Source organism: Lutra lutra, chromosome 2, assembly GCF_902655055.1.
Source record: "Lutra lutra chromosome 2, mLutLut1.2, whole genome shotgun sequence".
NCBI lineage: Eukaryota > Metazoa > Chordata > Mammalia > Carnivora > Mustelidae > Lutra > Lutra lutra.
The window spans coordinates 58935223-58962339 of NC_062279.1; the positions used below are offsets into that span (position 1 = coordinate 58935223).

Below are 27117 nucleotides of genomic sequence, written 5' to 3' on the forward strand. Positions count from 1 at the left end.
TGCTCAGCAGGGAGCCTGCTTCCCCCACCCTCTCTCTGCCTGCCTCTCTGTCTACTAGTGAGCTCTCTCTGTCAAATAAATAAATAAAATCTTTAAAAAATAATAAAATAAAATGCCTACTGAATCATGATTGAGACTGTGTTAAATCTATAGCTTAATGGGGAAGAACTGACATCTTAGAGTGGAGTCTTCCAAACCACAAACATGGTATACCTCTCTGCTTAATTTTACTCTTCTTTAATTTTTCTCAGCAGCATTTTGCACTTTTCATTGTATAGTTTTGCAGGTCTTTTGTTACATTTATTTCTAAATAGTTTGTGTATTTTGATATTTCTGAAAATTTTAAAAATTAAAATTAATTTTCTATTTCAGGGTTCACTCCTTTGGTGGCTCCCTCTTCTCCAGGAATTTCCTACATCTTCTGGCTGCTCAATCAGCCCTAAATTATATCCTCTGATGCCTCAAGCCCATAAGGCTGAAGCTTTCTGGCCTCCCAACCCTCCCAGACTGGAAAGTGCCCTCAGGCAAAAAGCCAGACACTCATCTCTCAAGAGCAGTCTTCCCTCTAGTCTCAGCTGGTTATGGTCACTCTTCAGGGCTTTCAAGATCATTTCCTTGTTATTTTGTCCAGAATTCATCATTGTCATCTGCAGGAAGATCAGTCCAGCTAAGTGCTTCCACCATTTTTGAAGTATCCGTACAAAATAGTGAATAAATGAGTAACATAAAATAAATGAATTTTAAAAATAAAATGAATGAATAAATCTGTATTTTCTGCAAATGAAAGAGAGGAGGCAGAGAGCTCCCTTTAGACCTCCACTGGTGATTCTGGTGCTTTTGTAAAGACAAAGAAATCTTTGAAGAACAAAACCCTGATGTCCTCTTCTACTTTTTTGTATCTTTTACTTTTTCCTCCTCTTGGAACACATGGTATGACCAAGGCCAAAGTCAAGAGGCAGAGGGGCTGGCAGTGGCTGCAAAGCCAGGAACAGAGTAAAGGAGGAGGTGGAGCCAGGGGTAGAGATGCTGGTGTGGTGAAGACCATGTTTACCTATAGGGCGATCCAGCAAAAAAGTAAATATATTAAAGATAATGGGAAATGAACTTCTTAATGATGGAGAAAGTACTTCAAATATGGAGAGGAGAAGGCTAAAGTGGACCCTTGGGTGAGGGATTGGAATTGAAAGAATTGGTGAGGACTCATGGTTTTAGAAAGGGCTGGAGACAGAGAGCACGTGAGCATGCACCATTCAGAGTCTTATGTGTACTGAAAGGGCTTGAAGTCAATGACATCCAGATGGTCATTTGCAGACCAAACTTTGAGTCTTAGTTTCCAAATACTCTTCTCCACTACAATGACAGTGGGGGTGTGGTGGCTCTTGGGAGCTCAGTCGGTTAAGCATCTGACTGTATCTTGCCTCAGGTCATGATATCTTGCCTCAGGGTCTTGAGCTGGAACCAAGTGTCAGGCTCTGCACTCAGTGGGGGGGGGGGTGTGCCCCTCCCCTCTGGGTGCATTCTCTCTTTCCCTCTCTCTCAAATAAATTAATAAATGTTAAAAAAAAAAAAAAAGAAGAAGATCAAGGTATCCTTGGAGAAATGGCTGATTCCAGGGCTGAGGCTGAGGCAAAGAAAGTACAAAATAAGCCTGGAATATATTTTTGTCCTAGAAAAAAGGGAAGTATTTAGAGAATGTTGGGATATATAACAAGGAAACAGTATTAACTTAAAGGGGCTGGCATAGGACAGATCTGGGACACCTAAGTATAAAAATATCTAATGATAGGAATACAAAGGAAACAAACTGAGGGCTGCTGGAGGGGAAAGGGGTAACTGGGTGATGGACATTAAGGAGGCCATGTGATGTCATGAACACTGGGTGTTATATAAGATTGATGAGTCACTGAACTATACCTCTGAAACTAATAGTACACTATATGTTAATTGAATTTAAATAAAGAACAGTAAACAAAATAAAATTAAAACCAAAAATATATAATATAATATAATGATAGGAATGGATTACATCCCACTGAATAAAACAGAATCTGAGACAGACAAATAAATAAATGAGGCAGAAGGGACTATTCTTCATTAAAGTAGAATGCCAACTACTAAAAATGTAGTAGAAGAAAGGATGGAAATGGGAAATCACCATTTGGCAACAAACAGTGTTGGTTGGTTTAGGCATGATTCATTAATGGATGACAGAGCTGGAGGTGGAGGTCTGATGATGAATAGGATATTGACATAGTCTCAGTGTATCTTCCCTCAGACTCTAGTCATACACACACACACACACCTGGCAGACGCAAATGATCAGGTTATCAAGGTTAACATCATCGGTAGGACAGGTAAACAAAGCATGTCTCCCACCTTGATGCACCAAGAAGAGTGCAGAATCATTTCTGAGATTCCTGCCAAGAGTTCCTGGCCAAGTCTAGTTATACGACCCGAGGTAAGGGGTCTTCCCAGAGACCTCTAGAATAAAAGGTCTGTATTCTTTTTTTTTTGGTAACTGTTACCTTTTTTTTTTTTTTCCTGAGGTGTAATTGACATAACACTATATTAGTTTCAGGCATATAGATGATTCAGTATTTGTTCACACTGCAAAATGATCACCACAAAAGTGGTGTTACCACATATAGTTACCACAATATCACACATCATTAAAAATTTTTTTTCTTGTGATCAGAATTTTTAAGATTTAATCTCTTAGTGACTTTCAAACATACAATACTATATTATGGACTATAATCATCATGCTGTATCTTATATCCTATGACTTATTTATTTTATAGCTAGAAGTTTGTACCTTTTGACCCCTTTTATCCATTCTGCCCACTCCCCACTGCATCTCCCCTCTGGCAACCATCAGTCTGTTCTCTGTATCTATAAGCTTGACCTTTTGTTTTGGTTTGGTTTGTTAGATTTGTTAGATTCTACATATGAGAGAAACCATATAGTATTTGTCTTTCTCTGACTTATTTCACTCAGCATAATACACTCCAGGTCCATCCAGGTCATTGCAAATGGCAAGATTTCATTTTTTACAGCTAAGTAATATTCCATTGTATATATATACCACAATATTCTTCATCCATTCATCTATGGACGGACACTTGGGTTGATTCCATATCTTGACTATTGTAAATAATGCTGCCATGAACATGGGGATGAATATATCTTTTTGAATTAGTGTTTTCATTTTCTTCTGATAAATGCCCAGGAGTGGAACTGCTGGATCATAGGGTAGTTCTATTTTTAACTTTTTGAGGAAGCTCCATATTGTTTTCTCCAGAATGGCCGCACCAGCTTGCATTCCTGTCAATAGTGCTATGGAGGGTGGGAGGGGGGGTCCCCTTTGTTCCATCCTCTTGAAAAGGCCTGCCATCTTTCAGACTGAGGAATTCTTCTGCACTGGAGACCACAGAGACGTGACAACCAAATGCGGCATATGCTTCTGGGCTAGATAGGAAAAAGAGACACTGGGAGGACAGGTGGTGAAATCTGAATGGATATTCTGGTGTAAAGGCAAGTATCCCAGCAGTCTTGGCTTTCTCCTTTGGATGGCTGCAGGCTAGTTCTGTCGGAGAGTGTCCTTGTGGTGAAACAAATACTGGGTATTTTGGGGTGAGGCAGTAGTGTTGCTGCAACTTGCTTTCAAATAAATCAGAAAAAGAATAATGACAATGGACATGTGTGTGTCGGAAAAGTCAGAGCTACTAAATAAGGCATGTGATAGATCCGAACTGAGAGAGGACTTCCTTCTTTGTGACTCCAAACTTTTTAATTAAGTCCTTCTTCCCAGCTGATCTCGACCCACGGCCCCCCCCACCCCCACCCCAGCATATCTCTTAACTCAGGCAAAAGACTCTGTGGGCAAAGCATTCTTTGATGGGAAGAGAAACTACCTCCTTTAAGCAATAGGACCTGCCCTGAGCCAGCCAGACCCTTAACTGACCCCAAGACAGTGATCCACTTGACCTTCACTGTCCACCTGCACAGTCCCCACTCACCTTGCCCCACATTTTCCTTACATCAACCCAGAGTATTTTCAGCACTTTGGAAGGCAGTCTGAGAGACGCTAGTCCACTGTCTTCCCTGTGTTGTCCTCCCTGAAATAAAACCCTTCCTCGTTTCACCACCACTGTTTCTCCGCCTTTGGATATTGTCAGTGGGCGGTGAAGGACCAAACCTGGTCTGTGTGGGGCCCCCGGGGCCAGGTGCTTCTGCTGCCAGGCATGCCAGCTACACAACTCCTGCGGAAATTTGTGTGAAGGCACTGTGGGAGATCTTTGTACTGTTCTTTCAACATTTTTTAAAGTTTGAAATAATTTCAGACTAAACAGAGAAGTTCTGGTGAGGGCGACCCCCAGGCAGATGAGAAGTAAAGGGACCACCTCAAATAAATGAGTAAGATTTCTTTCAGCCCAGACAAGGTCTCACCCCTTCTCTTGCACTCAAAGTCTCTGAGAGGGGCCGGACTGAATCCTGCTCTTTGCTCTGTGGTGGGTGAAACTCTCCAGGACACAGCATGTCGAGACATTTGCCTAGTTTGCTTTCTAAAAAGCAGCGAATTTCTGTTGTAAGTGTGGTGGGATCATTTTAGGTCCTTGGGGTAGAAATTCACTGAAGCTCTGTCCAACAGATTTTCACAGGAATTTAGATTTCATCTTGTGGTAAGGAAGAAGTTGGGTGTTTTCTAAACATAAAGTGCATTATTTTGTGAGGCTGCCTGGTGCTGGCAGATTCCTATGGGGGGAGCAATTTTCCCAGGGGGCAAACCAGAAGGTCCTAGAGAGAGGCACCTCCATCGACCACCACCATCACCTCCTTGGTTACTAATTAAAGTATGTTAGATAATAAAGAACTTGGCTGGTCTTTGTCCCTGTTTCTGGGGTGGGAGCCTCTAAGCCCTTGGGATTTTCTCAGTTGTAGAGTCTTTGTTGTTCATGGTGGGCCTCTTGGACCACACCTGAGTTTACGCTAATGAGGTGAGTGGGGGGGGCGCCTAGATAGTCTCAGGGTGGGGGCCCACTTTGCTGGAAGGACCAACTATGTGATTAGAGGTTTGGAACTTTGAGCCACATGATATCAGCCTGGTTTCCAGGGACAGGAGGAGAACTGGAGAGTCCAATTACACAGCAAATGGTTCAACCAATCCATTCATCAACTGACTGCCTATGTAACAAAACCCCAATAAAAACTCCAGTTCACATGAGCTTCCTGGTTTGTGATGCACATCGATGTGCCCGGAGGGTGACGCTTAATCCTAAGGACATGGAAACTTCACGTTTGGGATCCTCTTACAATCCGTCCCATGAATCTCTTCATTTAGCTGATCCTGGTTTGCATCTTTTATAATAAAGCTGTCATCATCGGGATAGCACTTTCCTGAGTTCTGCAAGTCATTCTAGCAAATTAACAAACCTGGGGCAGGGTGGGAGGCAGGGACCCCCAAGTTGGTAGCCAGTTGGTCCAAAGTGCGGGTGGTCTGGGGAGCCGGGAGCTTGTGACTGGGTTTTGAGGAGGGGTGTCTGGTGGGGGCACCAGGCTCTCAACCTGCCAAGTCTGTGCCAGGTCCAGAATTGCCTCGTGTCAAAACTGCACTGCAAAGTGTGCAGATCCATCAGGCAGGAGAAACACGGCTGCCCACCCTTGGGGGACACAGAGCACGCATTCTGAAGTCACAACAACCCGGTTCTGACATACATTTTCTAGAAGGATGACAAGCTCCCCGAGCCAGTCTCCTTCCTGCTTTTCACTACCCTTGTCATATGAAGCCACAGAACGCTTCCTTCATTCAAACCATCAGCAACTTCCTATGACGTACTCACTTTGCAAAGCATTGTGGGGAGCCCCAGTGCACACACAGAGCACCCTCCAACTCCGGACTCAAGGAGCTTGCTTCTCTTTAGGGTAAGAGGAAGAAAGCAGCTTCACTTGAGGGGACCCAGAGTTGGGGTGGGGAATCAGTGTAAAAGAAGAGGAAACTCAAGTTTTGACATGATCTCACACTGGGGGCCTTTATATCAGCCCTGCCCTCCCCTTTACTGCCTCTCCTCTGCCCTTCACACGGCTTCTCCAGCAAACGGTGAGAGCGGCAAAAGCAACCCTCTGCCCACAGCTCATAAATTGCCATTAATGAGTCAGTATTTTTTTTCTCTATTAATAAATCGCTTTTTAGGAACAAGAGTTTGAGATGTTTGCCTAGTCACTAAATCGCCATATGTAACATAACAGGAAAAAAAAGCTGTCTTAATTTTATCACTTGTTATTGATGTAAGCCCAGGATGTATTTATACACACACACACACACATTTTTTTTTGCGATAGGGAAAACGTTACCTCTGCCCTTCTGAGTGTGACTGAGAAACAAGGCCTCAGACTGCCGCTGGCTCACACCTTCTTGCGCACATTGGAATTGCTGAGGCTTTTCTTCCCGGTTGGCTGCCATTGACTTATTTGCTTTATCAAATAGGTGTGAAGACCCCAAATCACCTTTGCCTCTCGACTCTTTGGCATTTCCTCTTGTAAGTCATCAACAAAGCAGGGACAAGACTGAATGCTGTCCCATGTCCAGGAGCATTTATATCCCCAGAGAAAAAGTCACCCAAGCAATCGAGTACTCAGGCCACTTTCTCTCTTCTTTTTTGGTCCTTGGTCACAATTTTTTTTTTCTATCTGAAACAGATTTTTGTATATAGTGTGAGGTACACAGCTTGAAGTTAACTTGTTTTCACAAGGGTGTCTAACATTAAGTGATTGTATGTGCTGGGCTGTTTCTTGTGTCTTTTTCTGTTCCTTTCATCTAAAGGTCTATCTTTATACCTCAGTCACGGTTTTTATCACTTCTTTAGTAGTCCAATGACTTTCTCAGGTTCACCTTTTTTTTTTTTTTTTTTTTTTTTTACACAAAATACCTACTTTTGTTGTTGTTGTTTGAGCTTATTAAATATATTCACACTAGTGGCTGGGTTTTTAGAAACAACTGAGCAGACAGCCTGGCGCCCCCATCCAAAGCACACACACCCCGTCTCGGGTCACAGCCCATATCTGGTGACTGGTCACTTCAGGGACTTCAAGGCCCTGTCTTTTTATCTGAACACCAGAGCTCCCTGGACCGTGGCCAACTCGCAGCCCACCCTCTCTCCTTCTGCCCAATCCAGTTTTGGTCACTTCCCCAGGTGAGTTTCATGAGAGCACACACTGACACACCTCCTGCGTGCAAGCGCACAGGGCACACTCAGTTTCACGGGACCCCACCTGGGGCCCTGGCCTCCAAGCTGCTTTCCCACCTTGACCTCACTCATTCTCCTTACTCTTTGTTCTAAGGAAGGCACAATGCTCCTCTTTTTTTTTTCCCCTAAATATTTTATTTATTATTTGAGAGAGAGAGAGAGACAGCACGAGCTGGGGGGGGCAAAGTGAGAGGGAGAAGCAGACTCCCACTGAGCAGGGAGCCCAACGTGGGGCTCAATCCCAGGACCCTGGGATCATGACCTGAGCCAAAGGCAGACGCTTAACCTACTGAGCCACCCAGGCTTTCCTAAGGAAGGCACAATGTTCCTCTTTTTAAAGATGACTGAATTTACAGTTTTAATAAATTAAAGCCTTAGTCTGGAAAAATCCTGCTTAAATTCTATTTATCAAGTCTCCACTTTGAGACTGAGGGCAGAGTTAAACAGATGACTTTGGTTTAAAACCAAACTCTTTAGCCTGAGGCATAGAAGTCTCATCTCCCTCCCTCACCCAGGATGTGCTGTCAGCTCCAGCCTCCCTTGTCAAGCACAGCACGCTCTTCCTATCTGGAGGACCCCTGGCTCCCCTGTCTCCATGCTCTCCTCCCGGCAAGCTTTTGGGGACAGTCAGCACTGTGAGGTCTTCCCTGACTTGCATTGATAGGGCTTGTTTCCTTCCCTGGGTCCCCAAAGAACTGTGCACACACATATAGTCAGATACTGTTATGGGTTGAATTGTGTAGCCCCCAAAAGATATGTTGAAATCCTAACCACCATACCTTAGAATGTGACTTTATTTGAAAATAGGGTCTTGGGGCACCTGGGTGGCTCAGTCATTAAGTGTCTGCCTTCCACTCGGGTCATGATCCCACGGTCCTGGGATCGAGCCCGACATCGGGCTCCCTGCTCGGCAGGAAGCCTGCTTCTCCTTCTCCCACTCCCCCTGCTTGTGTTCCCTCTTTCACTGTCTGTCAAATAAATAAAAATGAAATCTTAAAAAAAAATAAAAAAAAAAAAAGAAAATAGGGTCTTTACAGACTGATCAAGTTTAAAATGAGGTCGTTAGGGTGGGCCCTAATCCAACAGGACTGGTGTCTTTATAAGAAGGTGAATTTTGGACATAGAGGGAGGCATGCGCACAGGGAGACAGGCCATATGAAGGGGGAGGATTTGAGTGATATAGGCCAAGGAATGCCAGAAGATGGCCCACAAACCACTAGAAACTAAAAAGAGGAACATACAAGTTTCAGAGGGAGCATGGCTCTGCCAACATCTTGACTGTGGACTTCTAGCCTCCAAAACTGTAAGATGATGACTTTTTGATGTTTTAGGTTACCACACTTGTGGGACTTCGTTATGGCAGTCCTAAGAAACAGACACCGACATTTACTAGTTACAACTCAAACATTTGTCCATGTCGGCCTTCCTAGCCTTTCAAGTCCAAGGTCAGAAGCCAAATCTGACATGCAATATCATCCCCTGCTCCAAGCCCAGTGCTTGGCACAGATATTTGAAGAAAGGATGGATGAGTAAATGAACAGGAGTCAGCTTTCTGGATAACAACCTGGGGTTACAAAGGACAGTGACCCATGGTTAAAAATGTTTGAGAGATGAGGAGCATGGTCTGGATCAGGCCATGGATCTCGCTATGGCTGTGTGGTCTTGACCAGGTCGCTTAACCTCATTTCCTTATCTGTAAAATGGGAAAGTACCCCTTCCATTGTGGGATTTTGGGTGGGACTAGATAAGATAGAAAGTGGTATAAATAAAAAGAGGAGATATTAAATTATAAGCATGCTAACTGTCCCCTCCTTCATCTTCTAAGGGGTTTCTGTGCACCACCCAACTCTTACACCTTTGTAGCATAAACTTGGTGATGGGGAGGGTAAAAGTGGAGAGGTCTCAATCCATTTGGATTTGACTTACACTGAAAGAAGCAGAGAATGACTGAAGGAAGAACAAGAATATCTTGAAATGAACAACAGAGGGGAGGAAGAGAAGAGCCTGCATGGATCAGAATTCAGGAATCCGAAAATGCAAGTAAAGGTATTTCTGGACAGCAGACAACCAAATGGATATTAAGAAATGAGTGTTAGAATTTTAAGAAATTTTGCTATCTTGAAAGTGAAACCCCAATGATATTTTTCTCCTGAAGAGAATAAAATTTTTACTTGATTTTCAATTCTTTTCAGAGGATAGACTAATATCGTTTGGAATGTGACACTGCACTGAGCCTGGCCTCAAGGAAAAAGCAAGCTGGCCAGCTTTATGTGGGTTAAAGAGCTTGGCAGAGCGGTTGGCACATAGTAGGTCTTAATAGCTGGTGACCATGATCATGATGGGCAGGCAAAGGAGAAGGGAGAGGCATGGGATCAGAAGAGGCAAGCCAACCTGGAGAATTGAGTTAATTAACTCAAGAAGTCTGTAACTGAGATATAAATTGGAGAGACTGAACTGGAGTCCAAAGATGCATGGGCCAGAGGCTCCTCAGATCCCCCCTGCCTGAATGGGAACTGGGGCCTTTGGAAACCCACCTCCACAGTAATGGCGGAGGGAAGAGAAGGATGCCATGGTTGCCACTATGCCAACAATGATTAAGCTCTGTACAAGGAGCACAGGTGACTGAAGAAAGTCATTTCTGGAAAAGGGATCTGATCCTGTTTCCAAGCTGAAGCCAGTATTAGCAGCAGCCAGAGGCTGATGTGTGATAAATGAACCTTGCAGGATGGCCATGAAGAAGTTGGCTGGGAAGAAGTAATGCAGAGAAAAATGACTTCCTTCTACTTGGAGCAAGAAAGCCACGGAGGGTTTTACATTTCCAGGGGCGAGAGCTCACTAGAGCGGGCTCCTTCCTTTTCCCTGCCTGCTCCAGGTAGAGCCGGAAGTAAAGCTCTGGGGAAGTGCACAGAACAGGTCAAAAGGGCAACAAGAGACCTTCTCTTTAAATGACTTGAACAGAACATAAGAGGTGTCTCTGGGCAATGAAAATATTCTGTTAAAAAGAAGACTGTTGGGTCAAATGTTTGGATTTACTAATAAGCCACAAGGGAGGAAGGGCTCTTGGTGCCCAGCTGAGGTCTAGGATGAGTGAAGAGCGTGACAGGAAAGGACCAGGAGTATTTCACGTACTTCCCCAAAAACATCCCCCTTAAAATGCCCCTTTAAGGAATGATTTACGATTCACGTCTGTGGCACGTAGCGTCACGAAGGTCACTTCAGCATGACTGACGACATTTTACTTCTCATACAGGGGGACGGGCCCCAGGCGTTCACGTCACTGTAATGCTTCATAGCTCACGTCTGTGAGTCTCAGCGGGCGCAGCTGGCCCTCGGGGCTGGATGGTTCTGGGCGGTGTGGTACCATTCATCACCCGTGGCTGCCTCCCAGTGCACGCCTCCCCACCATGGCCCAGACATCCTGACAATGATGACAATGTGACACTCCAAAAAGGATTCTGTTCCTGAAAACCCTCATGAATGAGATGAATGCCCTTAAAAGAGACAAAAGGGAGACAAGATCTCTCTATCTCCCTCTGGCATGTAAGGACGTAGCAAGACAGTGGCCTTCTGCAGGTCTGGAAGAGGGCCCTCAGGAGAGCCCAACCACAGGCTTGGACTTCCAGCCTCCAGAACTGTGAGAAATGAAGTTCCAGTTGTTTAAGCCTCCCAGTCTGTGGTATTTTGTTACTGTAGCTAGAGCAGATCATGAAAAAGCAGGTACTGAAGAAATGACTCAAAATTCTGTTGTACCAAGAAACTCACTGTGGACATTTTTTAAGTAGCAAAATCCCCCCAGCAAGCATCCAGTGGAAATAATTTAAAAGAGCCCTGGAAATAATGGGAGGACCACAGAGGGTTTCTTGCTGGTTTTCAAAGTTGTCTAAAGAGGGTCACCTGAGTGGCTCAGATGTTAAGCGTCTGCCTTCAGCTCAGGTCTTGATCCCAGGGTCCTGGGATCAAGCCCTGTGTGGGGGTCCCTGCTTGGCAGGAAAGCTGCTTATCCCTCTCCCACAACCCCTGCTTGTCTTCCTGCTCTCGATGTATCTCTCTCTGTCAAATAAATAAATAAAATCTTTAGGAAAATTGTCTAAAGAGCTTGGAAAACGTTTGGAAAATGTTTCCATTGTAATAAAAGGGAGGTTTAAGATACGAAATCACATACAAAGAATGGTAGCAGCTAGAAACTGAAACAAACAAATTCAGAATGAGGTACATCAAAATGTGAACAGTGCTGTCTTGGGGTGAGGCATATCAGCATGTCCACACGTATGTTTTTATTCTCCCATGTTTCCTGTGTTTGAACTTTTGTATGCAATGTAGTGGTTCAGAGGATGGCCTTGGGAGTGTCAGAAACTGTTTCATTTCTGATTTGCTTTGCTACTTTGGACAAATTAATTTCTTTGCTCTGGATTCCCATTTGTAAAATGTAAATATTTTCCTATCTCTTGGAGTTCTCGTGAGGATTAAACAAGGCAATATATATGAAGAGTTTAGCGTAGTGCCTGTGCACAGTAGTGTTAAAAAAAAAAGCTATTATTAATATTGGATGAATGTGCACTCATTTTATAAATTGTTGGATTCCATCTGCGAACATTTTGTTGAAAATGTTTGCATTTATGTTCATGAATGGTGCTGGTCAGTGGCTTTCGTTTCATATATATTGTTCATAAATTCATTATAGAGTTGTAAAAAAAAATCTCTTAAAAAAATAAACGTTTTAGTTCCACTGTTATAATAGACTTGGTCGTGCAGATTAGGCATAACAAAGTCATACTTAAATGGTGAGAGCAGACATCATCTTCTAGCCTGAGACAAATGCCGTAGTGTGTACCTACATGCTTGGCTCATGCATTACTAAGTGGAGACCTCATGGCCTATGTATAAACTCTTGTAAAATATAAAACTCTAAAATTAAAATGCTGGCTAGACAGTAAATGCCACAGAGCCAGACTGAAGAAGAATGACCAAAATTCACTCAGGTCCTGATGAAAATGAATTTGAATAGGTATTTTGGCTTCTAGATCCTAGAAAGCAGACCTCACTGATGTAGCCACAAAAATATAATCTCCAATTATATAGACACTCAAAAGTTGAAATGATGACTAAGCTTATAAATCTTAGGCTGGAACTCTGGAGCCTTAGGTCAATTTGGAGATCACTTACTTTGTCTCTGTGTTTAAATGAAGAAAGTGAGACATAGAGAGGTCAAGAGACTTGCCCAAGATGATACAGGGAATTCCGTTTTAAGCCAGCTGAAATTCTATTACCCCTCCTACACATTACTATTTACGAATGCCAATCTTCCTTCTAGTCTACTTCCTACTTGGTCTCTATTTTAAGTGATCTGGAAGATTATGGATCTCATTTGAGTACTCTCTAGGCATTAGTTCATTTGTTCCTTCCTTCATTCATTCCACAAACATCTACTTTGTATTAGGCTCTGTTTAGGCACTGGGGATAAAATGGTGAATAAGACATAGTCCCTGATCTCCAAGAGGCTACCTTTCCTTAGGGATGGACAAGAGGCAGTTACTACATAGCCTGTCAAGTGTGGATAGGGGAAATGGGTGCTATGGAGCCACCTCCAACCACCTGATGCACACTCAAAGGCTTTCTCTTCTCTTTTGCCCCACCCAGTTGTCTCCTGTCACTATTTCATAGATCCTTTAACACGCTGAACATCTTATGAATTCTCAAACCCTGTAACATGACCTCATACCCTGGGGCTCACCACCATCCAAGTGATTTTGATAATCCTCCTTTAGGGAATGAGAGCCAGATGGGTATTCTGCTGGCAGAGGTCCTCTGAGGTTGTGACCAGTCCCAGTACCCCAAGATTCTAATTCAGTGAATTTGGGATGGGATTTGGAAAACTGGTACTTAAAACTCCCTTGTGACTCAGATCATCTCTCATGTAGGAAGATCATGGTAGTGGTTATATAAACCAGACTTCCAGCCCTATTTATAGGACCTCTTGGGCATTTACTGCCACAGACCAACGACATTACCCCCTGTAGATACCAGATCAATGAGAAACTCTCTCTCCTCTGTTGAAATTTGGAAGTGAGATGTGGAATTCTAGCCAGTAAATCTCTGTTGGCTTTATAACTGGAATCCATCATCCATCCATCCATCCACCCATCCACACATCCATCCATCCATCCACCCATTGTTAAACAACTACTCATTAATTAATTCTATCTGGGGAAAGAAAAACAAGTCCCCCTCTCCTGGAGCTTATTTTCTACTGGGGGGGGTGGTGTTAAACAAAAAATACATATAATAATATCTCAGATTCTACTAAGTGCTAAGAAGACAGACAAAGCAGATACAGGCACCAGAATGAGAGGGGGCTGCTATTTTACATGGGGATGGCCAGCAAAGTCCTCTTTGATAAAGAGCATTTGAATGATCCCCAAAGGAAATAAGAGAGAGAGAGAGGGGTAGCCCGAGAAACCGTACCACATGGAGCACCCTAAGATGTGCAGCCCTAGAGGGCTTTGCATTTGAGCAACTGTGAAGAGGCCAGGGGGCCGGGGTGGAGAGGCCTGGGGAAAGTGACAGGAGGAAAGGCCTGAGAGAGTTAGGCCAGGCCTTGGCAAACATTTTCTGTAAAAGTCCAGGTTGTAAATATTTTAGGCTTGAGGGCTACATGGTCTCTATCACACCTTCTCAACTCTGCTGTTGTAGCTCAAAAGCCGTAGACACTATGTAAACAAGTGAGTGTGGCTGTGTCCCGATAATACTTTATTTACAAAAATGGGTGGTGGGCCATATTTGGCCTGCAGGCCATCACTTGCCAACATCTGTTGTAGGCTGATGTAAGACTATGGATTCTACTATGAGTGAGGCAGGTAAAGTTGGAGAGCCCAGAGACTGGAGAGTTTAAAGGAGAGCAGTGAGGGGCACCTGGATGGCTCAGTTGGTTAAGCACTGGACTCGTGATTTTGACTCAGGTCATGATTTCAGGGTTATGAGATTGATCCCCCATCAGGCTCTGCACTCAGCAGGGAATCTGCTTGAGATTCTCTCCCTCCTGCTCTGTTCTCCCCTACCCCCACACACGCTCTCACTCTCTCTCTCTCAAAAATAAACAAATCTTTAAAGGAGAGTGGTGGGAAAAAAATAAAGGAGAGCAGTGAATATGCTCTAACTTAGACCTCAAATATATCTCTCTAGCTGAGCAATGTTTTAAAGACTCCCCGCTGTCACTATTTGCAGAATGGACGACAACGGGCTACATACGGGCAGAAGCAGACAGGAGGCAAGTGTGTCACTCCAGGTGACAGGTGCTGGGAAGGAAGTGGTCAGAACCCAGATGTGTTTTGATGGCAGGGTTGACAGGACTTCCTGATGGACTAAATACAGAGGGTGAGAGAAAGAAAGAATTCAAGAATGACTCTGAGATCTACAGCCTGAGACACGGTCAACTAAGAGAACAGAGTAGCAGTTACAGGGGTTGGGAATGACGGGAAGGGAAGCAGAGTTTGAGGAGGAGATTATGAGTGTGAGCCTCCACGTGGGAGTCAGCTGTCTGGGGAGACAGCAAGGAGCCAGGTGGATACTCAAGCTGGAGGCACGGGAGGAGGTCATGGAGCTAGTGCTACAAAGTTGGTCCCCAATTTCAAGTCATGTGACTGGATGAGATCCGGGCGAGGAACCGACCAGCCTGTGGTGTCACATAGCCTGACAGTGTCACAGGAAATATCCCACCAGGGCACAGGCTGGCCACAGTATGCCCAGAGATTGAGGACCCCGGACAGCAGTGGGGAGAGGTGGCATCAGTCCATGTTCTGTGTCATTTCCCGACAACTAGCCCTGCTTCAGCGTGCATGTGTGTATGCGTGCCAACTGCTCACAGTCAACGACGTACTGTACACATGGGTTGGAGGTACCAGTGACAGACATTATGATCCTACCTGATGCACAGGGTTGAATGATGACCCCTCAAAAGATATGTCCCTGTTCTGCTCCCCAGAACCTGTGAATGGAACCTCATTTGGAAAAAAGGGGCTTTGCAGAGGTACTTAAGTTAAGGATCTCAAGAGGAGATCATTCTAGACTCTCTGGGTGGCTCCTAAATTCAATGACAGGTGTCCTTCTAAAAGGCACACAGATGAGAAGCACATGGAGAGGAGAACAGAAGGGATAAAGAAGGCCAGGGCAGGCACTGGAGTGCTCTAGCCCCAAGCCAAGGAAACCTGGAGCCCCAGAATCTCCAACAGGTGAGGGAAGGGTCTGCCTTCGAGTCCCACCAACCCTTTGATATGCGCCTTCCTGCCTCCAGAGAGAAAACACATTTCTGTTGTTTAAAGCCCCCAGAGTTTGCGGTGATCTGTTGCCTCGGCCCTTGGGAACAAATACAATAGCTCTACAAGTCCCAAGTTCTCAATACACCTAAGGGATAATTTTAAAAGAGGGGCTGAAGAACAAAATAACGAAAGTTAACATTACTTATCACTCTGAGAGCATTCATTCTGATGCGACAAAAGCCTCTCTCTAACAGGGACATTCAGCAGCACAACTGCAGATTAAAAATAGAAACGTAAGCACAGGCACCTGCCTGCTAATTTGTCGATATAATGAATGTAGGCCTGCAGATAAATACAGAGAGGCTGAGAACTCCGTGTGTTGGCCCTGCGCTCACTTCTGCAGGCGTCTGTGGTGGGTGGGAGGGCCCCCCCCCCCCCCCCCCCGTAGGCCTGCCGCACAGGAAATGGGGAGGGGGTGCAGAGAGGGGGACGGGCTTGTCCAACTGTCTTCTTTCTTTCTTCCTTTTTTTTTTTTATAAAAGAGGCAAATTTGTTCTTTCTTCTTCTTCTTCTTTTTTTTTTTAAGACTATATTTATTTATTTGACAGAGAGAGAGAGAGAGCACAAGCAGGGGGAGTAGTAGAGAGAGAGCAAAAAGCAGGCTCCCTGTCGAGCGGAGAGCCCAATGTGGAACTCGATCCTAGGACCCTGGGATCAAGACCTGAACCAAAGGCAGAGGCTTAGCCATCTGAGCCACCCAGGTGTCCCTGCCTTCTTTCTTATAGCACCATGAGTGGCTCTGTGGGAAGCATCTGTGGTCTCCCGACTGAACTCCTTCCCCTCGGGTTTTCAGGTACAGTCCTCACACATGACGGGCTCGCCTTGCTTGGCTTCGTTCCTTCTTCTTAGGGCAACCTTTCTTTGGGAAACGGCAACTTCCCAGGACAGGTAATCATGCCTTCCCTTCCTCTCTCATGTCAACTTTGTGGTCTTGCCTCTAGAGACATCTGAAGGAGGGCAGCAGGGATTGTTCTGGAAACGAAGAACCGAGACCATGAGCTTCCGGCTGCATGGAGCGGCTGGCTCTGTGTGGTAGTCGGTGTGGGCTGATATCACCGAGTGCTGCAGACCACAGACATTCAGGTCTCACAGTTCCACAGGGGCTGGAAGTCCAAGATCAAGGTGTCAGCAGATTTGGTTCTTGGTGAGAGCTCTCTTCCCTGGTTCGAAGACGGAGGGCAGAGTCCTCACATGGTGGGCAGAGGTCTGCTCTCTTCCAGTTCTTGAAAGGACACTGATCTCATCCTGGGGCCCCACCTTCTTGACTTCATCTGAACCTAATCACCTCCCCAGGGCCTCATCTCCTAATACCACCCTGCTGGAGGTTAAGGCTTCAACATATGGATGTGTGGAGGGCAGGTGAGCCCAAACATTCAGTCCACAGCACTGAGTGTCTGGTTAAGGGATGGGTTCAAACTTGAAACTAACAAGTGTCAGCGGGGACAATGGGTCTCAATATCTGAAATGTGCCTTTCTGGGAATATTCTCGAATGTATTGTATATACAATGACCACTGTTGGGGTGCCTGGGTGGCTCAGTTGGTTAAGCATCTCCCCTCTGCTCAGGGCGTGATCCTAGGGTCCTGGGATCAAGCCCCACAGGGGGTTCCCTGCTCAGTGGAGAGTCTGCTTCTCCCTCTGCCTCTGCCCTTCCTCACCCTGCTTGTGTACACACACACTCTCTCCCTCTCAAATAAATAAAATCTTAAAAAAAAAATGAGTCCTGGACTTCTAGCGGAGGTCAGTGAGTACAAGTGTGTGCAGAGCAGGCTGCACTTGGGGCTGGATTCTGCCTTGCTCACACACCAGGCAAGAAGCACCACAGGCTGACTCCACAGCCCGGAAGCCTTGCTTTGAAGGGAGGGGACTCAGCCGGACCAGGTGCAAAGGGCAGGGCAAAGGTTGGCTCAGGCTCTCTCCTTCCTGGAGATGTCAATGTGGATTCTTAGTAGAGGGATGCTTCAGGACAGAACAAGGATGAAACTTGAACATGGCTTTTCAGCAGGATAAAGTCCAGCTGAGGAAGAGGATTTTGGATGTGGGGTTCTCCACCCCCCAACACTCTTAATCACACCCCATCACAGACAAGTGCCTAATTCTCTGCTTGAGGCCTCTTGTGTGAGACACAAAAATCCCAGGATGAGTAGATAGCCCATGAACAGAATGGGTCAGCTGACATCAGCCAGAGAGAGAAAAACACCATGAGCCAGCAAGTCAGGATGTCGGGCAAAGAGAGGAGTGAATATGGCACCTAGAAGTAGGTGACCATGTAATTTATCCTCCAAATCACGATGCTCTTGAGATTGGCAGGGGAACCGTCCTTAATCATCTCTGGACAGGGTGTGTAAACCAGGACTGTCTGACAAATCAGCATGTAAGGTCAACCTACATGGAAAACAATGGGGGCGGGGGAAGGAGAATGGGGAAGGGACAGGGAGAGCAGGGGAGAGAGGTGGGGGGAGAGGGAGAATGGGAATGAAGGAGAAGCTATTAAGAGTCAAATAGAGACACCCTGTGTGGGCACGTCTGGGTGGCACTCTGCTAAGTTGTTTACGAAGTGTTATCTTAACCTCTTTCCCAGACAAGCAAATTAGCATGTTAGAGAAGGATATAATGATATAAGCCTCCACTTGCAACAGAGATTCAGAGCTCCCAAACAAACACAATTTCCTATGAATATCAAACAAAGGGGAAATGGAAAATCAAGAAGAGCAAAATACATTTCTCATCCAGCACTTGCTCAGTTCCCTTCAACACCTGCCTGATTTCTGTTGGATCCTCAGCCCAAGGGCCAACATTGTTTACAGGGCTTTTAACAGCCTGGAGAACACATCACTAGGCGATTACAGTCTCAGAGAAAGCCGTTGAGAATAAGAAGGAAAACATGAAATCAGCAAGTGCCCATGCAGTAACTCTGTTTGGGAGGGGTGTTACCATCTCTGGACTGTGCCAGAGTGATTCTCCGTTGCTTCTACTGAATCAGACACAGCTAAGTGGGGGTGTCGGCGTTTCAGACGTGTTCTTATGGAAGGACAAGTGCTTGGCTAGCTGAGCACAGGGAGGCTGGTGAGAGAAGAAGGAGCTGGAAGTAGAAAAACCCTTCAAAGCACAAAACCCCCCTAGGGAAGAAGGGTGCAGGAAGGAGTCGGAGCAGAGGGTAGAGGGGCCCAAGAGTCTCAGGCAGGAAAGCTGGGTCTGGACCTGTATATAGCTGGAAACAGAGTCCACAAACGGGCCTTGAAGAGCAAGGCTGTTCCTGGACATCTAGACCAAACTGTTCTGTATTTTATGCTCTCCCAGGCCCTCCTTCTTCTTGTCAGAGCACTTGCCCCTTGTAAAGGTTCATTCTTTAGTGTGAGTCAATGTTAAGCTTATTCTGGTTTGAGTATGATGATAACTCCAGGGCATACCCAGCATGGTGCCAGGTACATGGGGTACTCCACAAATATTTGTGGAATGGAAAATGACATTATTTGGGATGCTGAATTAATGATCTCACCCATTGCTGGGGCTCCAACCCCCACCCAGAGGCTGACAACACTCAAATGTCCATCTCCAGCCCTGTTCTCTCTTCCAGAATTATGTATCAAGAAGTCTACTCCATGTTTTCAAGTGAAAATGTTAGAGCATCTCCACTGTGTTTGACAGGTCCAAAACTGAACTTGTGAACTACCCCTCTGCAACTGGTTTTTCCTCAAATATTCTTCATCTTAGGGAGTGAGACCCTGTTCGACTGAATCAGGGCTGCCCAGTTCTTGACACCTCCCTCCTCTTCATTCCTGCATCTCCAGTCCATCAGCAAAACCTTTCATTTACACCTCCCAAATTCTCTGGATTATAATCATTCTGTCCATAGATCATGGTGGTTAGGAGTGCAGGCTCTGAAGGTGGCGTGACTGGGTTTGAATATAGCCTCCACTACGTACTAGCAATTTGCTGAACTACTTGGCACCTTGTTTCCTTATATACAAACTGGAGATAATTTAGTATGTGCTTCATAGAGTTCTTTTGAGAAGTCACTGACATAGTACATGTGATGTGCTTTCAAAAGTTCTAGCTGCTATCACTACCACCATTCATTATCACCAACACCATCATCATCATCATTACCACCACCACCATCATCAGTCCTCTCTGTCACCACCACCCTCACCATCGATACCATCACCACCGTCATCATCAATCCTCACTTTTACCACCACCATCGCCATCAATACCATCACCACTATCATCATCAGTCCTCACCATCACCACCACCCTCACCATCAATATCATCATCACTATCATCATTATCACTATCAACATTACCGTCACCACCACCACTGCCATCATCAATCCTATCATCTCCATTATCATTACCACCACCCTCCTCACCACCACTCTCAGCACCAATACTATCACAAACATCACCACCACTACCAACACTACCATCATCACCACCACCATCATCATCATTACTACCACTGTCATCATCAGTCCTCACCATCACCATCACCCTCACCATTGATACCATCACCACCACCATCATCAATCCTCACTGTCACCACCACCATCAATATCACTGTCACCGTCATCACCATCAACACATCATCACTAAGATCATCATTATCATTACCTTCATGTCTAAGTTACCATCATCTCTTATCTGGATCACCACAACAGCCACCTAACATCTCCCCACAATCATTCTTGCCTTCTTCCAATCTATTTTCCACTATGTAACTCAAGTGATCTTTTAAAAATGCAGTCTCATGTCACTCATATGTTTAAACTATGTCACTAGCTTCCCACAAAAGATGGGATAAAACCAAAAATTTTTAGCTTAGTTAAAATAGCCAACCTTGGCATCTCTTGGTTATCTGCCTATATATTCCTCTGCTGTTCCCTCCGCCGCGAACACTGTTCCTCTTTCCTTCTCTTCCTTCCTTCTCTTTATGATCAAAACCTCTCTGGAGTGTTGGTTATACTCTCCATCTCCACTGTCCAACCAACTTTACAATGGCTTCTGTCCCCCTCCCCCATCTTTTCACTGAAATTGTCCAGCAAAGGATCATGGCACCTGTTACTGAAGCCAATGAACCTATTTTTAGCCTTATCTCACTTGACCTTTCTGAGTGTCTGACACTACTAACCACTCTTACCTCAAAATTTCCTCTGCCGTTGTGTCTGCTGCCTGTTCTCTTGGTTCTTTTCATCTTTCCCTGGATAATTCTTCTTTTTCTTTCATCTGCCCCTTTTTCTCTATCAGCCTTTCAGAAGATGCTTTCCCAGGGTTTCCAAACTGCAACTCTTTTTCAGTTGCTCTATTCATGCTTCTATGGGTGATCCCATCCATTCACATGGTATCCATTGCATAATGGCTCCAAATCCTTCTCACTGGGTCCTTCCTCCCTCCTGAGCTCCAGGCCCATGTGCCTCCAAGGTGGTGTTTCACAAACACTTCAAACACAACACTTGTAAAGCTGAAATCTCACAACACCCTTCCTGTCTCTGTTGGTATCTCAGTGAGTGGCCCCAATACCCAGTCAGTTACCCCAGCAAAAGCTTGAGTCATTCTTGTCTCCTTCCTTTCTCTCCCTCCCTACCTCCAGTTAATCATCAAATTCTCTTAACTCTGCCTCCTTAGATGCACTCAGATGTGTTGACTTGTCTTTGTTCCAATGCCACTCTCTTAGTTCAGGCCCTCATCATTTCCCGCCTGCACTAGGGCCACAGCTCCCTAATCCATCTCCTGTTTCCAGTCTTTCCTCTCTCTTGCCCTTTCTGTATGGCTATCAGAGTTTAGGGAAAACAGAGTCTTGAATGATTTTCCAGAGGACTAGGGGTTTCTTAGCCAAATAAGAAATGGCTTAGTTCTGAAAACATCCCCTCTGTAGCCCTTTCTTAGGTCCCCCACGCATATCAGCATATTTAAGGCTCTGAGAAGTCCTGTCACAAAGGATCTGTTTGGAATTGTTTAAGCTCATATTTCCCAAACTTCCTTGACCCTAAAACCCATTCTCCTGGACATACTTCTTAATATCTTGCAGAACATTATATACTGTTTGAAAACACCAGTCTGATCATCTTACTGCTCTATTTGAAAATAGGACAGATATGTGGTTAAACACTAATGGAAGATAATTTGAACTTTATTCTATGAGCAATGAAAAATCCTTGGAGATTCCTAAGTGGGGAAATGACCTAACATTCAGGCGATCAATAGCTTTCAATGATCCAGCTCTATAATCAGCTAGGTGCTTCTCACCTCTAACCCTTACAACATGGCTACGGGTGGGCATAATCCCCAAGTGAGGGGACTGAAGCCAGGGTGGCCAACTATCAGTCTTACAGTCATGTAGCCAATGAGGATGGAGCAGTATCCAGCTCAAGGTCTAGGTGACTCTAGAGCCATGGCTGTTTGCCTGCAGGACAGATAGGAAGTAGGAAAGTCTAAGGCTTGGACATAAATTCTTAGAAGGCTATCATTTCTTTTTTTGCTCTTCTTCACCTTTGTTCTCATGCCCAGATAATGCCTTGAGTATAGCCATTCTTCCTAAGCTTGGGTCTCACTGGCTTTTCTGGAGGCCCACTGTATTTTTTCCCCTTTATGCATTGAGCAAGTCATCAGTTCCAGAAAAGCCTCTCTCCTGCTTAAAAACTATGTCTTTCCCAAGTGCCTATCCAGGGCCAAATTTCTTAGCTTAATCTTCTAGGCCTTCTCTTATCTGCCCTCAATGTTCCCTTCTGATCTTGACTTTGAGACTTCTCTAAATATTACTCATCGGGGCGCCTGGGTGGCTCAGTGGGTTGGGCTGCTGCCTTCGGCTCAGGTCATGATCCCAGGTCCTGGGTTCGAGCCCCGCGTCGGGCTTTCTGCTCGGCAGGGAGCCTGCTTCCTCCTCTCTCTCTGCCTGTCTCTCTGCTTGTGATCTCTGTCTGTCAAATAAATAAATAAAATCTTAAAAAAAAATAAATATTACTCGTATTACCCCACCTGAACTACTCAGCATTTAGCAGCCTCCTTCTTTTGTTCCTGCTGTTCCCCCCTCTTGGAAAGGACCTATCCTTTAGGGTCCCTTCACACTGTATTTCCGTTGAACAACTCCTGATCTGGACCAATCGCATGCTCGCAGGTTTTTAGCAGAAAAGGTCAGGGAGGTGCTGCCAAACTTGGAAAGCAGTATAACTTCTGAAAATTAAACTAGTAAAACCCACAGTGGATGCCATCAGCTATCTGTGAAGATGATACACTCAAAGTCAGTCTCAAGAAGAAGAAGAGATCTAAGAAGATATGAAAACACCTCCCTGGAAGGGAGGAAGAAGGTGTCCAGAGCTCACCCTCAGGGCACAACTCTACCTACATATCTGGAACCATAAGATACACAAATAAGACCCTTATCAAATCAGTGACAGGAAACAGAGGGAGTAACCAAACCACGATCAATAGTGATGACAGGCCAAGGCGGTGACATAATCAACTACATTCTGCTCTAGTGTACTGAAGTCCAGCATGCACTCTAATAGATGGAAGATGGCTAAGGAGACAGATGGACAGGTGGAGAGGCTGCTGCCAGCACCAACTAGAAGAGACACTCACTCAGTTTGAGGAATACTGACTTTTGGGACAGGGGAAGGATTGGTGATGAAGGGATTGGAAATGGTTCATCCAGCTTTCTCCAATGTGGTTAGTTTTCCCAAAAGTCCCCTCCTTCTTTTGTTCAAATGAAAAAGCCACCCTTTGAAAACCAGTTTGGGTTTCTTGGACATCATCAGAAAGGGATACTCTGGGCAATGGAAAAGGATATCCTCATTGTATCTATCTCATGGGGCTATTGGGAGGAGTCAAGGAGGTAATGTGTGCTGAGGGATGGATCTAGGCTGTACAGAGTAATTGTTCAATTAGTGTTTAAAATCAATCAGTGTAGCAGTGCCTGGGCAGCTCAGTTGGTTAAGCATCTGCCTTCAGCTCAGGTCATGATCTCAGGGTCCTGGGATTGAGCCCCATGTTGGGCTCCCTGCTCAACAGGGAGTCTGTTTGTCTCTCTCCCTCTGCTCCTCCCTCCCACTCATGCTCTCTCTCTCTCAAATAAATAATAATAAAAACAACCAGTGTATTGTAACTCTGCTTTTAATGAAAAGCTCTTACACATTTGCTTAAAGTGAACTGGCTTCCTGGTGTCTGGGTGCTGGGATGATACTGACCACCCAACCCACAAAACAGATTCCATAGCCTTGGACGAGAAAAAGCCAATGGAAGTATTGCCTCATAAAGGACCTGGTGACCATCCACCTGGTCTAGGGCATCTCTAGTTCATTATCATCCTCCCACCTCCTTTCTCTAAGTGCCAAGCACATGTATTACAACATTTTTTGCGCTGTTTTCCATGCAATCACTTGTGTATATCTCGAATCCCAATTCTATCAGAGCATATACTCCTTGAGGGTGAAGGCTCTTACATCCCTTGCGGAGCTCCAAATGCCATAAATCTTTAATGAGCTGAAATGAGTTGAATCCAAGACAAGGCAAATGATCTGGGGTTCACATGAAGCCCCTGAAATCTATCCCTCCCCCCACCCTCCAGGAGGTTGGTTGCAGAGCCCTGGAGAGGAGGCCTGGCCCAGCAGGCTGAGAACATCTTCCCAGGTGTCCCCAGCCCAGGGAGTGGCTACAGGAGAGCCTGCTGGGCTGAAGGAGGGCTGCTCAGCTGCCCAGGAAGGAGAGGGAGAGACAGATGCATGAAGAGAGCAGGTCCTGCCTGCCACACTCACCTGGATCTCTGTTTGCACAGTGCATTTAACCAGTTTAAAGTTCTTTCCAGGGTTGAAGCTGTTGCTGTAGAAGCAGACCTTGAGGATCCGCACGTCTTCCTTTTCCACATCTACCGGCACCACCACCATGGGCTCTGGGGGGCCTTCAGGCCGACGTAATGTGCCCACCTTCACTCGGCTCAGGGGCTCGGACACCCCAGACATCCTCTCGGGTGGCAGCTAGGACCGGCACATCGCAGTCCTGTGGAGACAGCAGAGGGACAGCCCAAAAATGAGTCCAAGGAGGCCCACATGCCTCGTGCCCCAGGGACGGCTCCCACTGAGCTCCAGGACCTAGCAAACCACACATCCCCCCATTCTCAAAAACTCCCCTTCAAGGCATCCAGCTTTACGGGACTGGGGGAAACAGAAGCACAAAGGAGCAGTTCGTATAAACATCCGGGTCTGAAACCCGGCCCTCGAGCTCCCAGGCTGTGAGCTTTCTCTTCTAGAAGCCCCCTCTCTCCATCACATTTCTCCTCCCACACTGGGCTCCGAGGCAAGAGGCCCACACTTTGCAAAGGCAGCTGTGAGAGGGGGCGGCCGCAGCATGGTTCCAAGGCACAGCTGAGCAGAAAAAGCAAAGAGTTAGACACTAGAAAATAGCAGGAGAGAAACAGGGACAAGGGAAGAAGCAGAAGGGGAGAATGGGTGGCCTGGAGGGAGCTGGAACAGACAAGGCAGGAAAGGGCCCAGGTGGGGGGCCAGTCCATCAGCTTATGGCTTTGTCTACCCCAACTGCCGCTGCCAGCCCTAACTTTTGGGCAGGAGGCCTCAGTCCCACAGGAACTCATCATACAGCACATTGTTCATGGTGCACAGGAGAATTCGAGAAGAACAGCACTCTCACAGCCCAGTTGGGAGGTCTTTCTGCCAGGTGGGAGAGGGCTGGGTTGGGCCCCTAGAACACCCAGCCCAGTTTGGAAGACAGTTTGATTGACACTTACATAGACTTTAAGAATCCCAGGAAACTGGGGCGCCTGGGTGGCTCAGTGGGTTAAAGCCTCTGCCTTCGGCTCAGGTCATGGTCCCAGGGTCCTGGGATCGAGCCCCACGTCGGGCTCTCTGCTCAGCAGGGAGCCTGCTTCCTCCTCCCTCTCTCTGCCTGCCTCTCTGCCTACTTGTGATCTCTGTCTGTAAAATGAATAAAAAAAAAAAAAAAAAAGAATCCCAGGAAACTTCAGTTCTCCTTGAGTTTCCACAAAATGGGTCCTGTCTTCTTGATCCAACACAACCCCATGGACTTTACTTCCCACTGGTCTGAAGCAGGAGCACCCCAAGGAAACAACAGGAAGTTTTATTTGATGACTCGTGGTGTCAACCTTGGCTCCACTAGAACCCCCTGGGAAGCTTTTAAGAAAGCATAAATCCAGACCCTGTGCCAAGAGATGGCCTCTGACTTGCCCTTGGGGAGGTTTGGTATTGGTATTTTTAAGTTTCCAAGGATTTTTCTAACATATAGCCATGGCCTGGGGATCACCTTTCTAGGCTAACCTTAGCTCTCATTCTGAGTCCATTCTTACAGGAAAATGATCTCCTTTCTAACAAGAGACTCAGTTTCTAGAGGGACACTGTTAGACCAGGAGTTGGGAGCAAAAAGGATGGAGCTGGCTATTGTAGAGGCAAATATTTTAGAAGTGGAACCAAAGTTACATTTACCCATTCACACTGTGCTGGACACTAGAAGGGAAGATAGAGACAGTCATTGGCCTAAGAAGCTGTTCCTTTTCAAAAAGCAGTATGTATTACGAGGGCACAAAGGAAATGCTATGAGGGCCAGGGAAGGAGCAAGGCCCTTCCATCAGGGGCAGGCAGACAAGGGGCACAGCACGTCTGAGTCCAGAATTTGGGACAAGACAGATGGAGAAAAGAATATCTATCCTGCTCTAGTTTAGAGGCTAATATGTATATTCTAGAAGCATCCATGCCATTTTCCCATAAATATCGTTTGAACATGTTCTGTGCACCAATACTCTGCTATGTGCTGAGCGTGTACCTCAGTTTCCCCACACCTTCAAGAAGGAGTCTAGAGGAAAGAGCTTGAGAAGCAAGCCCAGGAAGCCCACTGAGGGAGGGGGAGATGTGTGACGGGGAAGGGAAGACAGCCTAAGGAGGGGTATCAATAGACTTATTGCTTGGGCAGCTGTTGGGCCATCCTGTTGGGAACTCTGGGAATCAGCATGCGCTGCATGCCGGGGTATTTACACAGCCCCTCTTACAGCCATCATTCCCAGCACTACCAGCCAGTTCCACACAAGGGCAGACTGGACTCGGGAGCCAGAGAAAGTCCTCAGGCACAAAGATGCTGATGCTGGCAAGTAGAAGTAAGCAGGAGAATATTGGAATGTTAAGGCCCCAAGGGTAATAGATGGGACAATGACAGATCTGCTATAGGATATGAATGAAGATGAGGGTAGGGTGTCTTGCTCCTAAAGAGTATACACTCCAGTTGTAGAGACAGGCGTGCACACACACACACACACACACACTCGTGTGTGTGTGTGGGCACTGCACCAGACATACACGTAAATCAGTCCCAGATTTAGGAATTGCTGTGTCTATTGAGCCAAGTGTCCACGACCCCTGGGGATCTGTTGGTATAAACTAACTTTCAGGTAGGGGATTCATGAAACAGTTTTATAAAACAGGTGTTGGGGTAGGAAGGAAATGGAGTAGCACATGGCATCCGTCCCCATATACCAGATGGAAGTTACAGGGCCCATCATTCCAAAGGCATGTAGAAACCAGGGGCACAATCGGTATTGTCATGCT

At 45.8% G+C, this 27117-nt stretch overlaps 1 protein-coding gene across 5 annotated transcripts in view; it reads right to left on the bottom strand.

Annotated features, from left to right (window-relative positions):
* PTK2B (protein tyrosine kinase 2 beta) overlaps positions 1-27117 on the bottom strand; it is a 122841-nt gene that overhangs the window by 33050 nt on the left and 62674 nt on the right. For all 5 annotated transcript variants that reach the window (XM_047717514.1, XM_047717510.1, XM_047717515.1 and 2 more), the window contains exon 2: positions 24307-24547. In XM_047717514.1, the coding sequence (XP_047573470.1) occupies positions 24307-24510 (204 nt within the window). In that variant the 5' untranslated portion in view covers positions 24511-24547. The remainder of the gene's footprint in view (positions 1-24306; positions 24548-27117) is intronic.